Source organism: Archocentrus centrarchus, chromosome 21 (assembly GCF_007364275.1).
Source record: "Archocentrus centrarchus isolate MPI-CPG fArcCen1 chromosome 21, fArcCen1, whole genome shotgun sequence".
In the NCBI taxonomy this organism is placed as follows: domain Eukaryota; kingdom Metazoa; phylum Chordata; class Actinopteri; order Cichliformes; family Cichlidae; genus Archocentrus; species Archocentrus centrarchus.
The window spans coordinates 15,198,555-15,218,625 of record NC_044366.1 but is presented as its reverse complement, the minus strand read 5'-3'; the positions used below and the strand labels follow the sequence as shown (position 1 = coordinate 15,218,625).

The 20,071-nt window shown below is 42.1% G+C and overlaps 1 protein-coding gene across 1 annotated transcript in view; it reads right to left on the bottom strand.

Annotated features, from left to right (window-relative positions):
• Positions 1-20,071, bottom strand: part of map3k13 (mitogen-activated protein kinase kinase kinase 13) — a 40,141-nt gene that overhangs the window by 3,970 nt on the left and 16,100 nt on the right. Inside the window, exons 2-12 of the mRNA XM_030757983.1 lie at positions 16,273-16,332; positions 15,855-15,964; positions 4,594-5,302; positions 2,760-2,943; positions 2,457-2,648; positions 1,576-1,734; positions 1,298-1,456; positions 1,052-1,160; positions 824-933; positions 589-705; positions 68-211 (exon numbers count right to left, since the gene is read on the bottom strand). Of these exons, the coding sequence (XP_030613843.1) occupies positions 68-211; positions 589-705; positions 824-933; positions 1,052-1,160; positions 1,298-1,456; positions 1,576-1,734; positions 2,457-2,648; positions 2,760-2,943; positions 4,594-5,236 (1,817 nt within the window). The 5' untranslated portion in view covers positions 5,237-5,302; positions 15,855-15,964; positions 16,273-16,332. The remainder of the gene's footprint in view (positions 1-67; positions 212-588; positions 706-823; positions 934-1,051; positions 1,161-1,297; positions 1,457-1,575; positions 1,735-2,456; positions 2,649-2,759; positions 2,944-4,593; positions 5,303-15,854; positions 15,965-16,272; positions 16,333-20,071) is intronic.

Genomic DNA, 20,071 nt, shown 5'->3' with positions numbered 1-20,071 from the left:
TATGTATAACATTTGATAGAAACAATAAGTTTAAAAATTAGCTGCTCAGTTAAAATAAAGTTCAGACCTTTTGGTGGGAGGCATTCCAGGTTTGTGGGAAATGCTTCCTTTCTTCTTGATGAGCTTCTCCACAGCGTTGGCTCTAACAATCGGTCGGACTAAGTGGCGCTTGTATGTTCCGGGATATTTCTTCTCCACTGCCTGCTCTCTCCTATGGTGATACACAGAATTCGATTTATGTCAGATCATAAAGCAATGACGTCTGACGAAGAGCAATCACACTGACTCTGCAGAATCATTATTCAAACCAGTGGGAGATGGTATATACATGCACTTAACCTGTGCCTTTTTGACAATAATTCAAGAAACGCACTGACTTATTTATTTAGGTCATGCATGAGTCCAAAATGTAGAAACTGAAAGGTAAAGTCTAAAAATATTTAGGATGTCATTCAGGCCATTTTTGTGACTCCAACTAGCAGAACATGCTTTCAGCTGCATTATAGTTTGTTACTGGAAATACTGAGAAGGAGGAAATACTGGCATAATGGCAGTAGGATACTAGTAAAGGGATGTTTATCTACATACTTCATCAGTTCCTTTTCTCGGACCTCCAGCTGCAGCATGATGGCACTGAGCTCCATGTAGAGATTGTTGGCTCTCTCCAGTTTCCTCTCATAGTGCTCCCGGATGTCCAGCGCATGCCTGAGAAGGTGCACAAAATGCAGCAAAATGTTCACCCCCAACAACTTCTGCTTTATTTACAAATTAGCACCATGTCTTCCATTAACAAGTAACATGTTTGCACTTTTTTTCAACACACCTGAGTTCATCCCTCCTGCGTCGGATCAGCTCCTCGTCCAGCCTGTGAATGCAGGTGCCCTCACTTTTGATCTTCTCAAAATGCTTCTTCACCTCCTCCCTCCATTCTGCCTGTAATATGGATGTACAGAGTCAACACGCAGCCAGAGCATTCATTGTGCACTGAGAAAACATTATCTAAACATAAATATCTACAGTTTGGCTTGCATTTCTCAGTGTTGGTCCAGACCTGAGACTTGAAGTAGGTCTCCTGAGGAGCTCCTAGAACATCAGCAGAGGCGATGTCAAGATGCAGGAGGATCTGACGAAACGAAGGCCTATTCCTGGGCTTTCCCTGCCTAGAGTTTTGAAAATCAGGAAGGCGTACTGAGCATGTTTTATTTTCTAGCGGTTCATTTTTAGGATCTATCTCACACTGCACCTCTTTGACAATCATATTTTAAAAGGTGCAGTGGAAAAGATGTTTTTTGCTCACCATGTCTGTTTCATGAGGATTTTAAACCCATCTGGGCACGTGGAGGGGACAGGTAGGTGAAGACTGTTGCTGCCAACGCCCCAAATAATGGCAGAGGAGTCCACATCTTTGTAGGGAATCTCTCCAGTCAGCAGTTCCCATAACACAACTCCAAATGACCTGCAACACCCAAGTAAAGATAGACAGGTTTCATCGCAGAAACATCACAAGATGACTCTTAAAATATCCAGTTTTTATCTATGATGTAGAAAAACTAAACATTGCTCCATATTACGCACCAGATGTCTACTTTTTCAGACACGGGCTCATTTCTTATCACTTCTGGGGCCATCCAGGCCACTGTCCCCGCAAATGACATCTTTGTACTTTTGTCACTGAGCTCTTTGGATGTGCCAAAGTCGGAGATTTTCACAGTGTCGTTGTGGGTTACCAAAACACTGAAAGACACACAATGGGAAAACAAAGATGTCTTAGCAAGGTCAGTCTGTCTGGTTAAGAGGACTTTAAAAAAAGGAAAAAGGGAGAAAAAAAAAAAAGAACAGGCAGTATGAGCTGGCCCAGGGTTAAGCAATTCAGGCTGATGATGATGATAATGCACAAGTTTTTAAGGGGTATGAGCTTTTCTTTCTGTAGCACTTAGAATCCATTTTTAAGCCAAAACAACTCAGCTGATAGAGAAGCATCTGAATCACCCCATTAGCCAAATGAGTCTGACCTTTCCAGCACATTCAGCCTGCTAACATTCTGCTGACTAATACAGTGTGTGGCACTGCTGCAGCACAATGATATTGATTAGAGATGCAAGGCTACAGTGTGCAGTGAGGACGAGACAGAACACTCTGTCAAACTCTTACATGAAGACGAGTAGCTTTTGGTAAATCTGAGAATGGCATTTGTGTTAATGTCAGACTATCCAGAGCACAAAGGATGAATTGTTGTTGCTGCTGCAGAAATCAAGTTGCATGAACACAGTACCCATGATGCACCAGGAAAACTCTACATACACTGGAGTAAATAATTTTGATTTAGCTCTACTTCTGCATTTTTCTCAACATAACTGTAAAAGATGCTCCCCCTTCAGTGTGTGTGTGTGTGTTGTATATATAATAAAACTAAAGAAAGTTAATCTCTCTGCCCAAAAGCACAATTTGAAACTCACTTGGGAGACTTGAGGTCTCTGTGGATGATCTTGTGCAGATGTAAGTAGTTCATGCCGCTGGCGATACCTGTGGCCCAGTCCACCAGCAGCCTTGGTGTCACTTTCCTCCCTGCCCTTAACACCTCATACAGCTGACCTTGGGCACAGTACTCCATGATAATGCAGTAACATGGTGCCTGGGTGCACACACCCCTGGGACAGACATAAGACAGGAAATATTTGTTTAGACTAATAGACAAACCCAGAGCTCCACAAGATGAAACAAACATGACACACATAAAAGCAATTATTCCGTTAACTTACTTGAAGCTGATGATATTGGGATGCTTGAGCTTTCGCAGGTGTTTAATGTCCGTCTCCTTCTGCTCTCGCACCTTCTTGATGGCCACCTCCTCAGAGCGAAACTTGCCCAAGAAGACGGCGCCCTGTGCACCACTGCCAAGCCACTGGAGCTCTGAAATCTCCTCAAAAGGAACCTCCCACATGTCTGAAAACAGGTTAATTACATTTGGTCAGAATGACCACAGCATCCTGTTACTTTGCGAAGTGTATATAATGGAATAATTGGTGCTTTAGCACTGTTTTTGTTGCTCTTTAGAAGAAAGATTTATAAACCTATAGCCTGAAGGTGAGTTACATGGCATAAGTTACAATAAATCTAAATATATGCTGTATAATTCACGCATTACCATTATTAGTAGCTTAAAGGACATCTGAGTGATAAGCAGTTCCATGGACAGGAATGGCCTGTTTTCTTGGTATTTTACAACACTATTTCAAGTGCCTGACAATCAAGCACCAACTGAAGGTGGCCCAATTACTTTTGGTACAAAATGGTTAATGCAATATTCTTCTTAGCTGATCATACTTCCACTTTACACTATCCCTAGTATTCTCCTGTGTCACACAACCCTTTGCATATCCTTCACAACATCCATGAATCTTCTCTGTGGTCTTCCTCTTTCCCCCCTGCCTGGCAGCTCCATATTCAACATCCTTTGACCAGCATGCCCACTATCACCTCTGTACACATCCAAACCATCTCAGCCTTGCCTCTCTAAACTTCTCGCCTTAGCAGTCCCTCTCATGTACAAATTTCTAAACCTGTCCATCCTGGTCACTCCCAATAAAAATCTGAACATCTTCAACTCTGCCACATCCAGCTCGGTCTCCTGTCTTTTTGTCAGAACCGCCATCCCCAAACCATACATAAACCTTCCCTTTCACTCTTGCTGCTATCCTTTTGTCACAAATCACCCCAAATCACTCATGTCCACCCACTCCACTGTGCCTGAACTTTCACCTCTTTTGTGCACTGTCTGTCACTTTGGATGGTTGACCCCAGGTATTTAAACTCCTCCACCATCACTACCTCTATTCTTTCCACAGAATAAGACAGAATACACGTGTGTGTTAATGTGGGAGGCAGACACGTGTATTCTGTCTTACAATATTTTTCTTAAACCTTAAATTAAAGCTGAAAATCTGCACTTCAATCACATCTTGATTGTGTCAATCCAAATCCATTGTGGTTTACAGATGTACAAACAAACAAACAAACAAAAAAAACCCCTAAAACTGTGTGAATGTCCAAAAACTTGTTTACCTGAATATATGTAACGAAACAACAAAAGCACACAGCAAAGGACCATTATTGTAGGGCTTAGCAGTATGCATATAAATAAACCTAAAGCCCCTATAAATGTCTTAGATGTTCAAACACTGACTCGTGCTGTTTAATCTGGGCTAGAGGTTTTAGCAACAGAGCTTCTGTTGCTAAAACCTCTAGCCCAGATCATGGCTAACCAACCACGAGATCCAGCCCAGTTCTGTCTGACCTTGTCTTGTATCCTTTAGCTCTCATCCAGCCTGCACAGGCAGCCCTGTAGCAAGGTGAGCCTACCTTTACCATGACCCCAATTCAAGCTGACAGCTGTGCAACTTCACTCACAACAGCAAAGCGGTGATGCTAGGAAGGGCTATTGAATTACAGTCTCGGAATACATTAGGAGAAACAAGAGGGAATCTTTTGTTTGCTTCTCAGAAGTCTCACAGGGACGGGGACATCTGAATTAAACAAAGAGCATTTAGTTTGTTAAACTAATGCCAAACAGAAAGATGAAACCCCAGAGCTAACCTTGCTGTTGTAGCTTGTATTCGGTTGAGTACGTCTTCCCTATAATGTTCCACACGGGCCGCAGGCAGCCAAACAGCCCCTCTAAGAAGCCCCCCGACCCAGGTGCTGCTCTTTGGAAGTGCAGCTTGATGTCATCAGGGTGGTGCGGCAGATTCGGCTTCCCCTCTCCATTGTGGTCCATTGGACAGTCCCCTTCTCCCATCTGTTCATCCATGCCACTGCCACATCCACCATGCTCATGGGATGCCGGAGACCCAGCTTCCTCCTGGTCCTGCTCCTGCAACTGGAGCACGCTGTTGTCAAAGTGTCCGCCTTCACTCCGAGTTGAGTCCACACTCAGGGCTGTGTTTGGTGGACTAATACCCCCCAACATGGACTCTTCATCCTGGCCAGGAGTCTGCAGCGTCTGCAGGGGAACCGGCAGGTGCGTCGGTGGAGCGAGGTCTGTGATAATCTGAGGAGGTAAGTTAGAGAGAGGGGCCTGAGGAGGCTGCGATTGGGAGTTAGGGGAATTGGATTTCTTCATGGCGTCCCCAACCACAGTGAGTTTGAGCTCCTCCTTCAGCTTGCCCACCAGCAGACTAGGACAAGAAGTCCAAGAGAGCACCTCGGGGGAGCTGCCCATGGTGTCGTGCATGTGCATAGGCTGCCAGCGACGATGAGTGGGACGTGTCCTAACACACTGGTTTGTCTAAATGCTGAAAATCACCTGAAGACAGACACAGAAAAAGAAAGTATTAATTAAATTGTAAACTACACAGAAAAGAAATGCAGTTAAATACATTTACGAAACTGTAGTCACCTTAAATAAAAAAATAATTAAAAGCTGTCTGCATGAAAGAACCCTATTACTTTCTAAGAGACACGCAGTCCTCTCATGTCCTCTCTTACTGTAGATCTGCTGGGATTGGGAAAGCTTCCATTAATGATTATTTTTAGCTATGGAGGGCAAACACTGCAAAATGAAGAATATTTAAAACATCGGAGAGGCATTAATTCAGTGCATAAGAGACAAAGCTGCTGAATAAACAACACTGTAGAATTAATACAATGAATTCATTTCTGGGAAACGTATGGGAAACAGTCAGACCGAACCAATCACACACACCGACCGAGGATTTTCTATTATCTCTCTGAAGCAGTAACAGTATAGAGGGGATTAAAGATCTTGCTGTGTATTAGGACCGCTGAGAGCAAGACATCTGGCACAAACAGCCCATTCTCACTGCTTCCTAAAGCCAACAAAGGTTAAGGCAGCTGCACACATGAGGCATCAGAAACAGATATGTTTCTACAGAATCAACAGGAGGAGATCTTTAACACCTTAATGCATTGGTGAGTCAGGAAGGGACTAAACACACTAGGAAGAGGCAAATCTTCTGTATGTACTTCTAATTTGTCATTATCATACAAATGGACTAGTACTTATATAGCGCTTTTCTACTCTATTTGAGCACTCAAAGCGCATTCTTACTATAAGCCTCATTCACCCATTCACACACATATTTATACAAGTGCTTTTTGTATGCCTAAGCACTTTTAAAAATTCAGATTCACTCACATGCATCAGGTTCAACTCAGGATGCAGTAACTTACTCAAGGATGCTTCAACATGCAAACTAGATGAGCTGGGCATCAAACCACTGACCTACCCACTGGTAGACGACCCGCTTTACCTCCTGAGCCACAGCGGCCATTTCAAAGTACTGATGTAATAACCAGACACAAGTTGCCATTCTTGAATAATCTAGGAAATAAAATACCAAATCACACTGAGAAATTGTTTATTACATCCACACATTTTGCACAAAAACTTCCAACGGTGGTAAATAGACATCATCTTAAACTGTACAGTATTATGTTGCCCAAACTGTACTGTATCAACTTCTCACAAAAGCCTGATGCAAAAACATCAATTTCTAAAAACAAAAAAGATTCAGGGCAGCACCGTGGTGCCTCACAGCAAGAAGATCCTGGGTTCAAAGGTCCTGTGTGAAGTCTGCATGTTCTCCCAGTGTCTGCGTAGATTCTTTCCAGGTACCCTGGCTTCCTCCCACAGTCCAAAGACATGCATGGGATTAAGTTAACTGGTTATTCTAAATTGCCTGTATGTGTGCATGGTTGTCTGTCTATGTGTTAGCCCTACGACAGACTAGCGACCTGTCCGGGGTGTACCCTGCCTCTCGCTCTGTGACAGCCGGGATAGGCTCCAGCCCCCCTGCGACCCTGAATTGGATAAGTGGAAGATGGATTGATGGGGGAAAAAAAAAAAAAACATCAGCCTGTGCTGTGTTAAATAAAACTGGCTCATATAACCCAAGGGTTGAAGTTTGAAACTTTAATTACACTAACCAGGTGATAAAGCTGAAACCTCATTTATATCTAGCAGGTGGACCTTATGTGGAGAGGATTTTGTCATGCAGTATGAATAATCATACTGATCCAAAGGTTAAGTACAAAGATTCATGCTCAAGCACTTTATGCCTGATAACATCAGGCATAGTTAAAGATTAGCAGCAATTTCACAGCGTGACAAAAAAAAAAAAAAAGTAAATGCTGACAAATTTTTGTGCAAGAGAATCAAAAATGAATATAGCCACAAGTGGCGATAATAGGCCGCGACCTGGTGCCGAACTCAAAGCCTGTATGCAATGTATCTTGATGTGGGCACTGTCATGCCCCTTCTTAGAGTTTCTTAATGGCAACCATATAAATAATATCATTGGGCGTGTATTTTGTGCAAAAACTGTTTTTCGTAAATGTTCAGGGGTCAAATTATTTCAGCAGGATAAAATATAATAAAATAGTGATAAAAATAAAGTTCTGTTATGCAGCATTAAAAAAGGAGTACAAAAAAAGAACTGTTGGTTGTAGTTTTCTTTAATACAAACTAATAGGACAAACACAGAATATTTCCAATCTTATCTTGAAATATTTTTGGCTAAAGATGATCTCTTTTTGTTTGACTATTACTTGTCGCCTCTACATTTTAAATTATATATGCTTTGCTGCATATAAAAAGCAGAAAAAGTGATGAACTGTACAACACCTTTTCCTGTAAGTCTACCTACACTGATGACAGTTTGTAGTCAACTCGTATGTGGCGTTTTGCTTGATTATAACATCTGACATCAAATTACTGTGGCAGGTCAGTATATCTGGACCAGATGTGTGCTGTATATGTGAGATGTGCACAGTGTATTTTTCCAACACTGCCACCAGGAGTTGCCAAAGTCAAAACTGTTCAAATCCACCAGGCCGAGGCTTTAATTTGTTGCAAGTGTGTTTTCAGACAAACAGATGGCCTTTTATCCAAAGTCTGACTGTGTTCATTTACCCAAAGGGGGAAAAAAGTGAATCAATCACTGTGTAAATGACACTTGAGCTTTTAAATCCACAAGGACAAAAATCCAATCATGCCTGAGTGAGCTGTAGAAAACAGAGGGTGTGGGAGACAGAGAGAGAAAAGGACACAGTAAGAAGCTGCACAGCGTGCACAGTCAAAAAAGATCAAAGTCCGGGAGGGAGGAGACAGAGAGGCAGAGCAGTGCGCTGGCTCTCTGTTACGTGGAAGTTTCCGGAAGGAAAGACAGGACAGTCATATAGTCCAATTGAAACCAGCTTGGTTTATGTTGCTCTCTGCAGCACAAACGTACAGCTTTTCCACTTGGCACAGGTCAAAGTACAATCAAGCTCTGATTACTCTGCTGCAGATAAGTTATCTGCAGCAGAAAAAGTGTGATTAAAAGTTATTACTTTTAATCACACTTTTTATTCCAAGCTTCTGGTCCATGCTTTTTGCAAGTTTTAGGCAAATGCATGTACTATATCCATGTATCTGCTGGGCAGGTAACATGAGTGTTGTGAGAGTGTGGCGCCTGCCAGAAGCTCATCTATAATGCAAGCCTGTCTCTAAGCAGGCTGCTGAGAGTGCAGGGGAAGGAGAGAATGCTCTCTCAGGTATCCAATAAATCCGTCCCTTCCAAAGCAGAGACAAACGAGCTGTACGAGCAAAGGCCGACACTGTAATTCCACCTCACAAACGACTCTCAGAGCTGGGCTTCTGACGTGGGCTGCCGTGGGTGGATATGGCTGACTGGAACAGAACCACCCACACGAAGACCCAAGCATGTCACACACTGTAACATCTGAAAAATTACCACATATCTGATGCTTTTAAACTTTTATTTTTTTTTTTTATAAATCTCTTTCCTAATGATAGGAATCTTGACTGCATTTATTCATCTATATATCGGACACCAAGAACAGGAAATGGACCTCTTGCTCTTTTCCATTAATCTCTAATGGAAGATCTCTGTGGGTGTAGAATCCCATGAATAATGGCCGTGTCTGATAGAGAAGGGCTGCAGGTTTCATTTCCACAGGCATTTATTTACAGGACTTTCCGAAAGAGATCGTGACTAAGTAAAAGGACAAACTGACAAAGTGTTCGCACGAAGTCAATCCTGCTTCACAGAAGCACACAATGCACTTATTTAGCAGAGTGAGTAAAATAAAGAAAGAGAGAGCTAGAAAGGGAGAAAGAGAGGGAGAAATTATCAAAGGCTGATCCTTTAATCCCTCTACAGGGCTCCAGAGACACGCTTGTCCAAACACACCCTATTCAGCCCTCCCCCTCCATTTATCCTCCAAATAATTCCTTTCATTTCTTGCCTCTCTAAAGGTGACCTAAAGTTCTGCAGACCATGATATGTACATGTATATATAGTATATAGATATAAACCTATCAGAATGGAGCAGCACTGCTGAATAAAGACCTCACTGCAATTGGTTATTGTAACACTCCACATCCAAGTACACACAACAGCTGGTGGTGCAGGGGGATCAGGTTCAGGGAGCACACATGGTCACACGCATACAGACGCACACATGCCCGGGGCGTGTCTGGCGAGATCCAATAATCCCACTACTCCCAGCAATTCAATGAGGAATGTTGGGGGGTGGGGGGTATATCACTCAGCAAATCCCAGTATGGTTGTTTAGATCCTGCTTCAGCTAGCTGTGCCTTTGCAAAAAAGCAGTCAGAAATTTAGAGACACTTTAAAAAAAAAAAAAAAAAAAAAAGCACATACACAGTCCACTAACAAAACGCAGCATCACGGGCGGCATCTGTGTCTCAGTCACTCTGCTCCTCATTAAGAGAAGCCCTGCTGGGATCCATAGGGGGAACCTCCCTTCAGGTGACAGCTGCGCCCCCAACAAAGAACCAATTTAGACCTTATCCCACCACATCATTCACACGTTACCATGTCAACACAGCATCCATCCTGACCTTCTGCTACCAGTCACACTCAATCTCATCCAACACTTGGAGAGGCTACAAGCATGAAGATTGTGGTTGTACTATGTGGTTTTTAACACTTACGACTAGAGATGCCTGAGACTGCATGCTCACAGGCTAAAAATTCCCTCCACAGGAATTCAGTCACTGGATAGAGAAAGATATCTGGATCTGGATTAGTTTGTGAAAATATCAAGACAATGACACTCAAGTTTGTTTGGTTTGTTTTTTCTTTGACTCTGATATGTATTTCTGAAGATATGGAGTGAATTTGTAAAAAAGAAAAAAAAAAAAAAGGATCCAGATGAGGATCGACTCCAAAAGTTAATAAATCACTTCTAAGCTTGGCCAAGCCTCACTTCTGTTAAAATCTGAGCAATCCTGCAAACAGAAACAAACTGAAACAGTCACATCACCTCCTTCACAGAGATCATGAGAGGAGGGAAAACCAAGAGAATTTGTTGCATTTATCAATTCTTCAGCTTCCTTTCAAATAATAAGATGTCTGAAGAGAAGTAAACATCTCAGCCATATGAGATACTGGAGGTTCAACACCTGCCCTATAAACAAACACTAAACAAAAAAAGAAAATGAATGATACATTAAGGCACACATGCCTGAAGGCACACATCCCTGCAGCACAGTGAGGCAGAGCCTTTCACATCCAGTCGTTATGGAGAGCTCATTTCTGGGAGGAAAGATAAATACCAGCACCAAAAGAATATTTTCACCCCTCCTGACCTCTTCTCTTGAAACAAACAAGAGTGAGAGACAGATGGCAAGAGCAGCGCCGGTCTTCACTTAGCACGTGTTTGTCTTGGTTATTTTGGGTCATAATTGAACAGCTGAACTCTGTTTTCTGTACTCGTTTCTCCGGTCAGTGCAGACTATGGACTTTTGTGGCCTCTGCTTATCTTGTGACTAAGCAATGTTCTGAAATTTGAAAACATGCTGCTCATATATTTCCATATATTCCTTGGAAATGTGAGCTGCCCAGTCCTGACTTGATTGTTGGGATGTGGGCCGATGTCTAAATCAGCTTTCACTTGCTACCAAGGCCGTGAGTCCTGCCAAAGGGGATTGGACAGGCTGCTGTAGGTGGGTGAAAGTAATAATCTGCTAGTGTGGGGAAGAGTGGTGGAAGGGGAAAATAAACAAATTCTGGCACAGTGCTCAGGCATCTGCCGTCACACAGCTGACATTTCACACTAATCCTCCTTTCTTCATATTCTGATTCCCTCTGCTGACTCACCTGGGCTGAATTTAAATACCTGTTATTGGCTGAAGGGGAAAGCGGTCACAACAATAATCCCTGCCTGCTTACCTGCCTGTTCAGGGTCTGACTGGTGTTGCTGGTCAAATAAGAACAAGGTCAAAGCCACTGCTGAAGCCACAGGGGAAGTGCCAGGTGGGATCATGTGTAATTCGGTTTGTTGTGAAGGCTGGATTGAGTCAGATAGAGGATGAGGAGGAGGGAGGGAGGGAGGTTAGGTAGATGAATGAAAGTGCCAAAGAGAGGTGAATAGTAGGAGGGATGGAAGAGTGAGTAAAAACAAACCAGAAGAGTGTGCTCAGTGTCCAAACCCTCCAGATGACCAACAGAACGAACACGACTGTGAATCATTAGCACTAGACACACACACACACACACACACACACACACACACACACACACACACACACACACACACACACACACACACCACTTGTGCCTCAAATAGCCTCAGCTGGTACCAGCCAGAATTGGAGAAAATAAATAACTGAAGAAAAGCATGTGCGCCACCGACACGTCACACACTCTCCCTCCAGCCTCTCAGTGAGGTTGCAGCCAGCACTGCAACCAGGACATACTGCCTAAAGTCTGCAACTATCAGCCATACGCTCCTCTGCAAAACTCTCGACACTTCAGTACGAGTCTTTCTAGTCAAGCAGACTCTTTGCTTGCAGTGATGCTTAGCAATGAAAGCTCTACAAAGGTCTATTTATGAATACAAACCACACACATTCGAATAGCTGATGAATTTGAATAGACAGAGGGACGGTGAGGCCAAGGAGACAGTGGAGGGAGAGACTGGCTCAGAGAAATAAAGATAAAGCAAAAAGCAGATTAGGGAGACAGAAAGGGGCACGGGGAGCTGTGAATAAGGCAGATATGAGGAGAGAGGGGCACAGAATGAGTGAAAGCAGAGGAAATATTAACATGAGACACACAAAAACAGAGAATGAAGAACTGCCTTTTAGCTGCTTTCTGTGGCTGCTTGCGGCGTGATACTGTACCGACCACGCTCCAGTGGGAAAGTCTCCCAGAGCGACAACAAAGGACACAAGAGGAGCCGGCTCCATGTGAACCGGGCCTGTCTGCCCTGCACGACCAGGAGACAGCAGCACACACACAAACACACAAGACTGCACAAGAGAGCAGCTGCTGCCACAACAATTCCCCTTGTGCTCTTTTAATAGGAATGGCCTGCCTGGCCCGACAACAACAAGGAGAGAGACAGACACACAAACAGTGACACAACAGACAAACATGCATATTGCAGGAGACTGCCTGTGACTGACACCGGTTTAATGGCTGAAATATGAAAATACACAAAGTTGCAGAGCTTTTTAAAAAAAAAAAAAAAAAAAAAGAAAGAAAAGTGGGGCAAGAGACTCTGAGGGGAGCAAGTGGGTGTTGTACTACATGTTCTTCCTTCTATCTAAAGACAGCCTCTCTAGCACAGCAGAAAGCCAGGAAATCAATACACATTAGTGGTACTGTTATCTCCTGGCTTCATACCATCCCTGCTCGCTCTTAAAAAAAAAATTTTTTTTAAAACCACAGCATGCATGTAAATCTAAGCAGTAAATCCCCCTCAGCAACCAAAGTCAGACACTCTGGAGAAAACCCCTCACAGACATTAATATGCAGCAATATTTTTTTTAAATGCTCTCTTGCAAAAGGACGGATTGATGGATGTACGGTGGAGTCGTCCCCTCCTCCACCTCCTCTCCTCTAAAGCCTGGCTGCTGGCTACTCATCTTGTGTAGTTACATAAACATGCTTAGTAGCAGAGGACAGAGGTGGGCACACACAGAGCTATCCTGCTGCAAAGTAAATAAAAAGATTGATGCAAAGAGCAGCAGGAAAGTCAAACTTGGCAAAGCAGGCAGGGGGACGCTAAACATGTGAGAGTTAATTTAGGCCAAATAAGAGGGTGCGTAAGCAAAGTCAACGTGGTTTGTGTATGTGCACATATTGGAATGACCGTGACTGTACACAAAACATGTGTGGCCCAGAAATGTCTGTCGGAGGGTAGGGATTGTTTTTGCATTTGACTGCAAAAAATGAAGCAGGTGAGGGCAGGTTCTGTTGCCTTATACCCTTACCTACATCCCACCTGTCCTTCAGAAGCACTGCATCAAAAAACAGCAGCAGCGTCACTGCTGAGCCTAAAATAGCTCCAGCACGCACCGACGCACAACTGCTCAACACACTCCTGCAGCATTGCTACTGAACAAATACTGGCATGTGCTCTACACACACAGAAGACTCCCAGCAGACATGTGATGTATAAAAGAGACAAATCATACCCACAAACAGGAGAAGGAGAAGTACCTCCACATTACAGTGCTTCCACTCAGATGAATGGCAAAGACACAGCATCAGCAGATTACTCACAGCAGACACAGCTTAGATTCATGGTCCTCTCTCAGCTGAGGCAGGGATGGGGGGGGGGAAGCCGGGTGAGAGGAAGACCGAACCGACGGTCAGGATTCGGGAGAAAAAAATAGCAAGAAAACCTTGAGAGAGGGAGAAGACAGAGGATGGAGGATGCCAGACATTCCTCTAACTCCTGCAGCACCTGGGCTGTGAGTGGGTGGGCGGCACAGTCACCGGGCTGATGAAGACCTGCTCACGTCACACTTTTCATGAATGGAGCCGTCTGACGCAGGCAGGACGCAGCTCAAAGAGCAGAGGAGGCAGGAGGGGATGGGGGCTGGATGGGGCGGAGCTTTCTGCACAGACTCTAAGAGGAGGTGCAAACGGAGATGAAGAGGAAAGCAGAGGAAAAGAGATGGAGGAGGAGGAGGAGGGCGTGCATTTCAAAGCAGCACCAGCTGGGAACAGCAGGTTAGGCTGCGGTGGCGTCTCTGAAAGTAGGACAAACTGTTTCCGCACAAGAGAAAATCCTTTTGTAACAAATGCCAATTGTGTCAACAGCCCACAGGTCTGCAGGCTGCATCCAGTGAGGACTATCCATTTGTGACAAAATATTCATATTCAAATGTCTGCAGTCTTCAAAAATTGGACCAAATATCTCACTTTGCAGACATGTCTGGTGGAATTGCATCCTTCTGCAGCCCCAAAGTCAAATAATAAACACATTTTCGGGCTTTTAAATAGCAGGAAGAGTAGGCTACACAGCATTTGTCCAATGAAACTTTCACCAGATCAAATAAATCTTAATTAAAAAAAAAAAAAAAAAAAGAGTATCTCATAAGAAAGTAGAGTTCACCCTAAATAGACTGGCAAAATTTATATCTGCAATTGACCCAAGCACATAATAAAAATATCACAGTGACTCTCAGTTTGTTCATCAGTATCTTTAAATTTTTGACAAAGAGGCATGAATCTGAGGTCAAATTAATATAACAAACTGTGGTATTTATTGACATACATTAAACACACATCAATACCAATACAGTCAGACACTCAGGCTGCCTTTAAACCCTATTTGCCTCAGGTGAGCACCTTGAAGAACCCAATTTAGGAATTTGTATATATTTGAATATCAACACATATGCAAACTTCTAAAAATATTTAAACAACATACTCTAAATAACTACACATATCTGCCACACTTCTGTCTGTACTCTTAAGCAAGTCATTGGCCTTCTTTCACTCTTTGGCCCCAGATCCCGATGATGGGACAACCAAGAGGAGATTAGTAGTGTCAATGCATGAGATGAACACACAAATAATTTTGGTGAAATCACACAAGCAAAATTTGAGTTTACAACACAAAAATAATAAGCTGTGAACAGCCTTGATTAAGATTTTCCACACAGACAGGATGGCCAGGCCCCCTCTGCTTCCTCAGTCACCTTCTACAAACTGTCACTGGAAAGCATTGCTCCAAAATATCTAAAAAAACTTAATACAAAATCCCCAAAACTAGCAAATGTGTTTAAACATTAATTAAGCTTGCAATGCCAGCTATTCATGAATTAGTAAAGATACCGTATAAGGACTCCATTACAGTGTACAACACCTCCTTTGTGGATTTTCTCCTTCATCATTACTGAAAATCTTGAGTTAAATGAGGTCACATCCCACTCATTATACACATCCACAGCTGCACTATGAACACATACAACCACACATAAGTCAGAGATATTCCTGTAGTTAAATAAACTGTGGACATGTGAATTTAGTCATCGAATCATTATGATTAACCTACATTTCCAGCTCAGGGTGTAAATGCTCTGCTTAGCTGCTCTTTTCTCTCTGTATTAGATAATAAGTATTCTAATGCAGTCTGACTGACTTCAGTATTTGAGGTTTCTGCAGAGCATAAAAAAGGCTTTGTATGCGCTCCTCGTTTATATAAAAATACCTTCTACATCAACAGCTGAAATTATTTTCAAATGTATCAATGAATTATTCTACAGGTAATTAATCTGGAAACATGTTTAAATGTTCAGTGGGTCTATCTGAAAACCTGTCAATATTTACTCTTTTCTTAATCTTCTGCAATATTAAACTAAATGTATATATGCATTATTTATTTGCATATTAACAGTACGAAGCATTTGGAAAGAAACTCTCAGAAAATGTGACTACCTACATATACTCAGATACACGAGACTCCAAAGTGAACAAGCACTCGTTCAGGAGAAGCACGCAGTTAAAAACTTTTTTTTTTAAAGTCCACTCAAAGAACTCAGGGCAAGGGTCACTTCAATAGCTTACCTGGTTCATACTGAAGTCCCTGCTGCAGTGGCCAGGCAATTACCTGCATGTCACTCACCCTCTCTCTCTCTCACTTTCCCACCCAACAAGCCTGTCCACTCTACACTCTCCTAAAAAAAGTGATAATAATCATTTTTAAAAAAGGAATAATCCAGATCAGTCACTACTAAAACAAACCACATTAAAGCAGTAGAGGTCTAATAGCTTCAGGACTGAAAAACTACGATAGCCAGAGAGAAAATAAAAAGGTCAGAGCTAGAATGTCAGAAGAATTGTTCTTTTCTCTCACCAAAAGGTCATCTAACATCTCTCACAATCTCTGACAGCCTCCCCTCAGTGTGCACCATCACTTTAGCCATTCTACTGGTCAGTACATGCTTGTGACTTTGCATGTGTATGTGTCTCTTCATTTACTGACCTGTCGGGTGGTTTCTGACCATCTCAGAGGTGGAGGTCAGAGGTGGATTCAGATTCTCACCTGCAACACAAAACACACACAGAGCAGGAAAAAGGGTTCATATGAGTAGCATGTCTGACATTGTGCACACTGAAGACTTAAATAAGGACAATGCACTTCATGCATGACACGCAACCGGACGCGCTGCCAACTGCAACATTTCCACAGTGACATTAATAAATCAACTCTACGGATGAGTCACCAGATGAGAATGGCACCCCTTTCCTCAGACTGCTGAGAGAAGGAGGTGCATCTGGGGTACAGAGAAGTAGTGGTGGTGTATCTGTGTGTGTGCATGTGAGGAAATGGCACAGACTGACACTGACTGCAGCCAGAGGGAGTACATCAAAAAAGACTGATAGAGAGGGAGGCCTGCGGGTGAAAGCAAAAGCTTGGGGAACAGATGATCCCCCTAGTGCTCTTGTTTCAGGCCAAAACCTCTGGGGGAGAAGAGGATGGGGAGGGGCAGTAGGAATGTAATGATGCATTGAGAATGAGGGGGTTGGTTGGGATATTGGAGCTGCATTGTCCAATCCCTTTCCTAAAGCCACACCCCAGCAGGGGTCCCTGCCAGAAGAGGAGGCCTGGTATCCTGGGGCGAGGTAGAGGCAGAGGCGTCCAAACACTGCCTATAAATGGCGTGAAATGACAGTGAAATGAGTCACAGTGCAGATGGTTGTGGATGGGCCCAACATTAGAGAATGGTGAGTGTGTTCTGCTGGATTTGTTAAAACTACACTTTGTGACGCACAGTTAAAAGCTGATATGTCAAGCAGTCCTCCGCACTCGATGAGAGCGAGAAACTTAAAGACGCTCTGTGTCGTTAAAGATACACTTCTATAAACACAAAACACAGCAGGGGGGATGAATAATAAGAGTTCAGGTTAAATATTGACAAAAAAAGAGAAGCTTTCAAGAACCAAAAGAGAGCTGGATTTAAATTTCGAATCTGTTTGCTTTGTGGAGACGACAAATTCTGCTCTAAGGCTGAAACTGATTTACAAGAACACAACAGAAATATCCCCAAATCAAAAAGTCTTAACAGAAACCATAAACATTTAAAATATACAAGATGTGGTCAGGAGATATTGTCTGTTAAAAAAAAACCCTAGTAATTAATGGTTTTCTACACATAGATTTTTAAAAAATTGAAATGTTTTACCCCACAAAAACACAACCTACCCTTTGGAGCTTTATTATGAATACACTCAAAGTCATAGCATGATTACAGCCCTTATAAGCCTCCATTTCCAGTGATATATTACCATAGAATTACCTTTTGAAATCCAAGTTTCTTTGTGGTGCATTTAAAAAGCACTAAAGATATTGTGGGTCATGGCTAAATCAGACCTGACTTTTACATTTAAAATAATTTTCTCAATTAATTTCCTCCAACCAATGTTATTAATTCATTTAATGTTAATAGAAAGATTCAGTTTCACTTTGGAGAGTGAAGAGCTGAAGTCTGATAACAGCTTCCTCAAACAGAAACGGCCTTTTGGTTCAGTTTTCCTACTGAAACACTGACGTCAGAGTCAGCGATTTTTATCCCAGCAGTACACGAAGCACAAAAAAAAAAAAAAGGCTACAATGCTAATGTCACTAAAAACAAAATGAAACAAGGACAAGATTACACCGTGTAGGTCAAAGCAATGCTCCATATGCTGCTGTTTATTATGATCGTCCATCATTAGCCACATTACTTTATAGAGTTTCAACATAATATTATTCCTAACACAACTTTGTTTTGACCATTTGCAGCCAAAGATTCAGACGCACACAGTTATAGTGGAGTATTTTTCCAGTCTTCCATTACATTTATTTACGCTAAATAATCACAGCGACAAGTGAGTTCTTCGGAGTCCTACAGTAAGTTGAGCTTTGTTCACCAGCTCACCTTGCTTTGGGTCACTGAACTGCTGTAGCATGAAATTGTGCTTTCTTCCAAATATGTGCCTTCTAGTTTACTTTTCTAATATATAACTGTTTGGGATAAATCAGCAGCAGCCCAGTGAGAGGAACACTAAACCACAAATTCACCCCTCAAACCCCCCCTGAATGCTGACAAACTTTAATCTACAGCAGTGGCAATATGCAAAGTCTGCAATGAGAGAGACCTGACCTCCCTAAGGGGGCCACACCTGACTCTATTCACTCCTGTTGCAAGTGGCATACACAAATCTGTTTAAACAAGCCTAATGACAACAATAAAAGCCACTCAATGAAAACAGAGAGGAGTTATCCTTCTGACAGCAAACAAAAGGGAAAAAAGGGAGCAAAAAAAGCAAGACAGTGGTGAGTGGAGCAGATAATAATGATTAAATATAACGCTAATTAATTAAAAGCTGCTGGTCTAGTCTTAACTGTGGGCCTTAACTTCCACTGACATCAAATTATTTTGGTTTATTTTGATGTGTAACATTATTTAGTTTAATAGCTGTGAGTCAGAGTAAGGACACAGCCATCAGCATGTTAGTGTAGTTACAGTATAAACGCTTCATAACCAGTCAGTCTGGTCTTGGGCATTGTTACAGAAATAAACATGGTCTCTGCCATTTCTAGTGTAATGATTTGCCTGCAATTCTCTTTCAAACATTCACTTTGGTGTCTCACTATGGGGAACGCTGCCCCAGTGCCTCACTTGTGTTATCAAAATAGGGGTTACGAGATAAGCAGCCTCAAGTTTTATAGGACTCTTGTTGCTGCTGCTGCCAAATTATTTACAACAGTGATAAAGGCTGGTTGGAGGCACCCACTGTGAATTTTTGCCCCACCAGACTCCAGAATCACCACTGAGGATGATTAGAGATTTGACTCTAAAATTTCACTTCCAAACATCGCTGATGTTCTGTTATGAATTCTCAGAACATATTTTAAGTTTTCTTAAATACCTTAAATTTATGAAGAATTTAGTACACTGGCTTCATGCTCATTGTATACAAGAGTCTTATTTTGTACACTTGCACATCACAGGTTTTATTAACCTTGTCTAATATAATGACAAACATCCATGCCCTCAGGTGTGTCCAAACCTTTGGTACTGTAATAACATCATGCTATGACAGTTCAACTGAGCACCGAATGCAATGTCAGATTAGAATGGTGTGTCACAAAATGTACCACAGCATGTATGCTTGTATGTTCTCCATCTCCCCCTCTCTCTTTGCTAGTTTACAACAATCTGTTTGTAGCAAACGTTTCAAAACAGACTTTCAAATTGCTTTATAGAACACAAAGTACTTCACTAGCAAGGCTATATATACACATATACACTAAGGTTTTCACTAGTGCATGTTCACAATATGAACATGCACAATAAACAAATTGCAAAAAACTGCCTGTAAGAGAAGTAATTTTGTCTACACACACCATGCATTCAGTGTGCATTTGATTAGAAAAACAAACAAGTTCAAAATCATTTATTGTATTTTTTTTTTAATTCAGTGAGCACAACCTATTCATTGTGTTTGGTCTATGTTAGTGGTGTACCTAATAAAAGAAAAGAACATAGAAAGATAACATTTTTCCATCACGACATACTGATACAATACTGAAGAATGTTTCTGCACGTTGCAAGTTTTCCTCTTGTCATGCAGCTATAGAGTTAAGTTTATCCTCGCTACAAAATATGTAACCAAAATAATGCATCATCTTTAAGATTTAAAATGTAACTGAAGCTTTACAGCAGAGTAAAAGAAAAGACCTTCCTGTCCAATAAATCAAAGCATTTTCAAATTAGTGAAGTTATGATGATGAATGC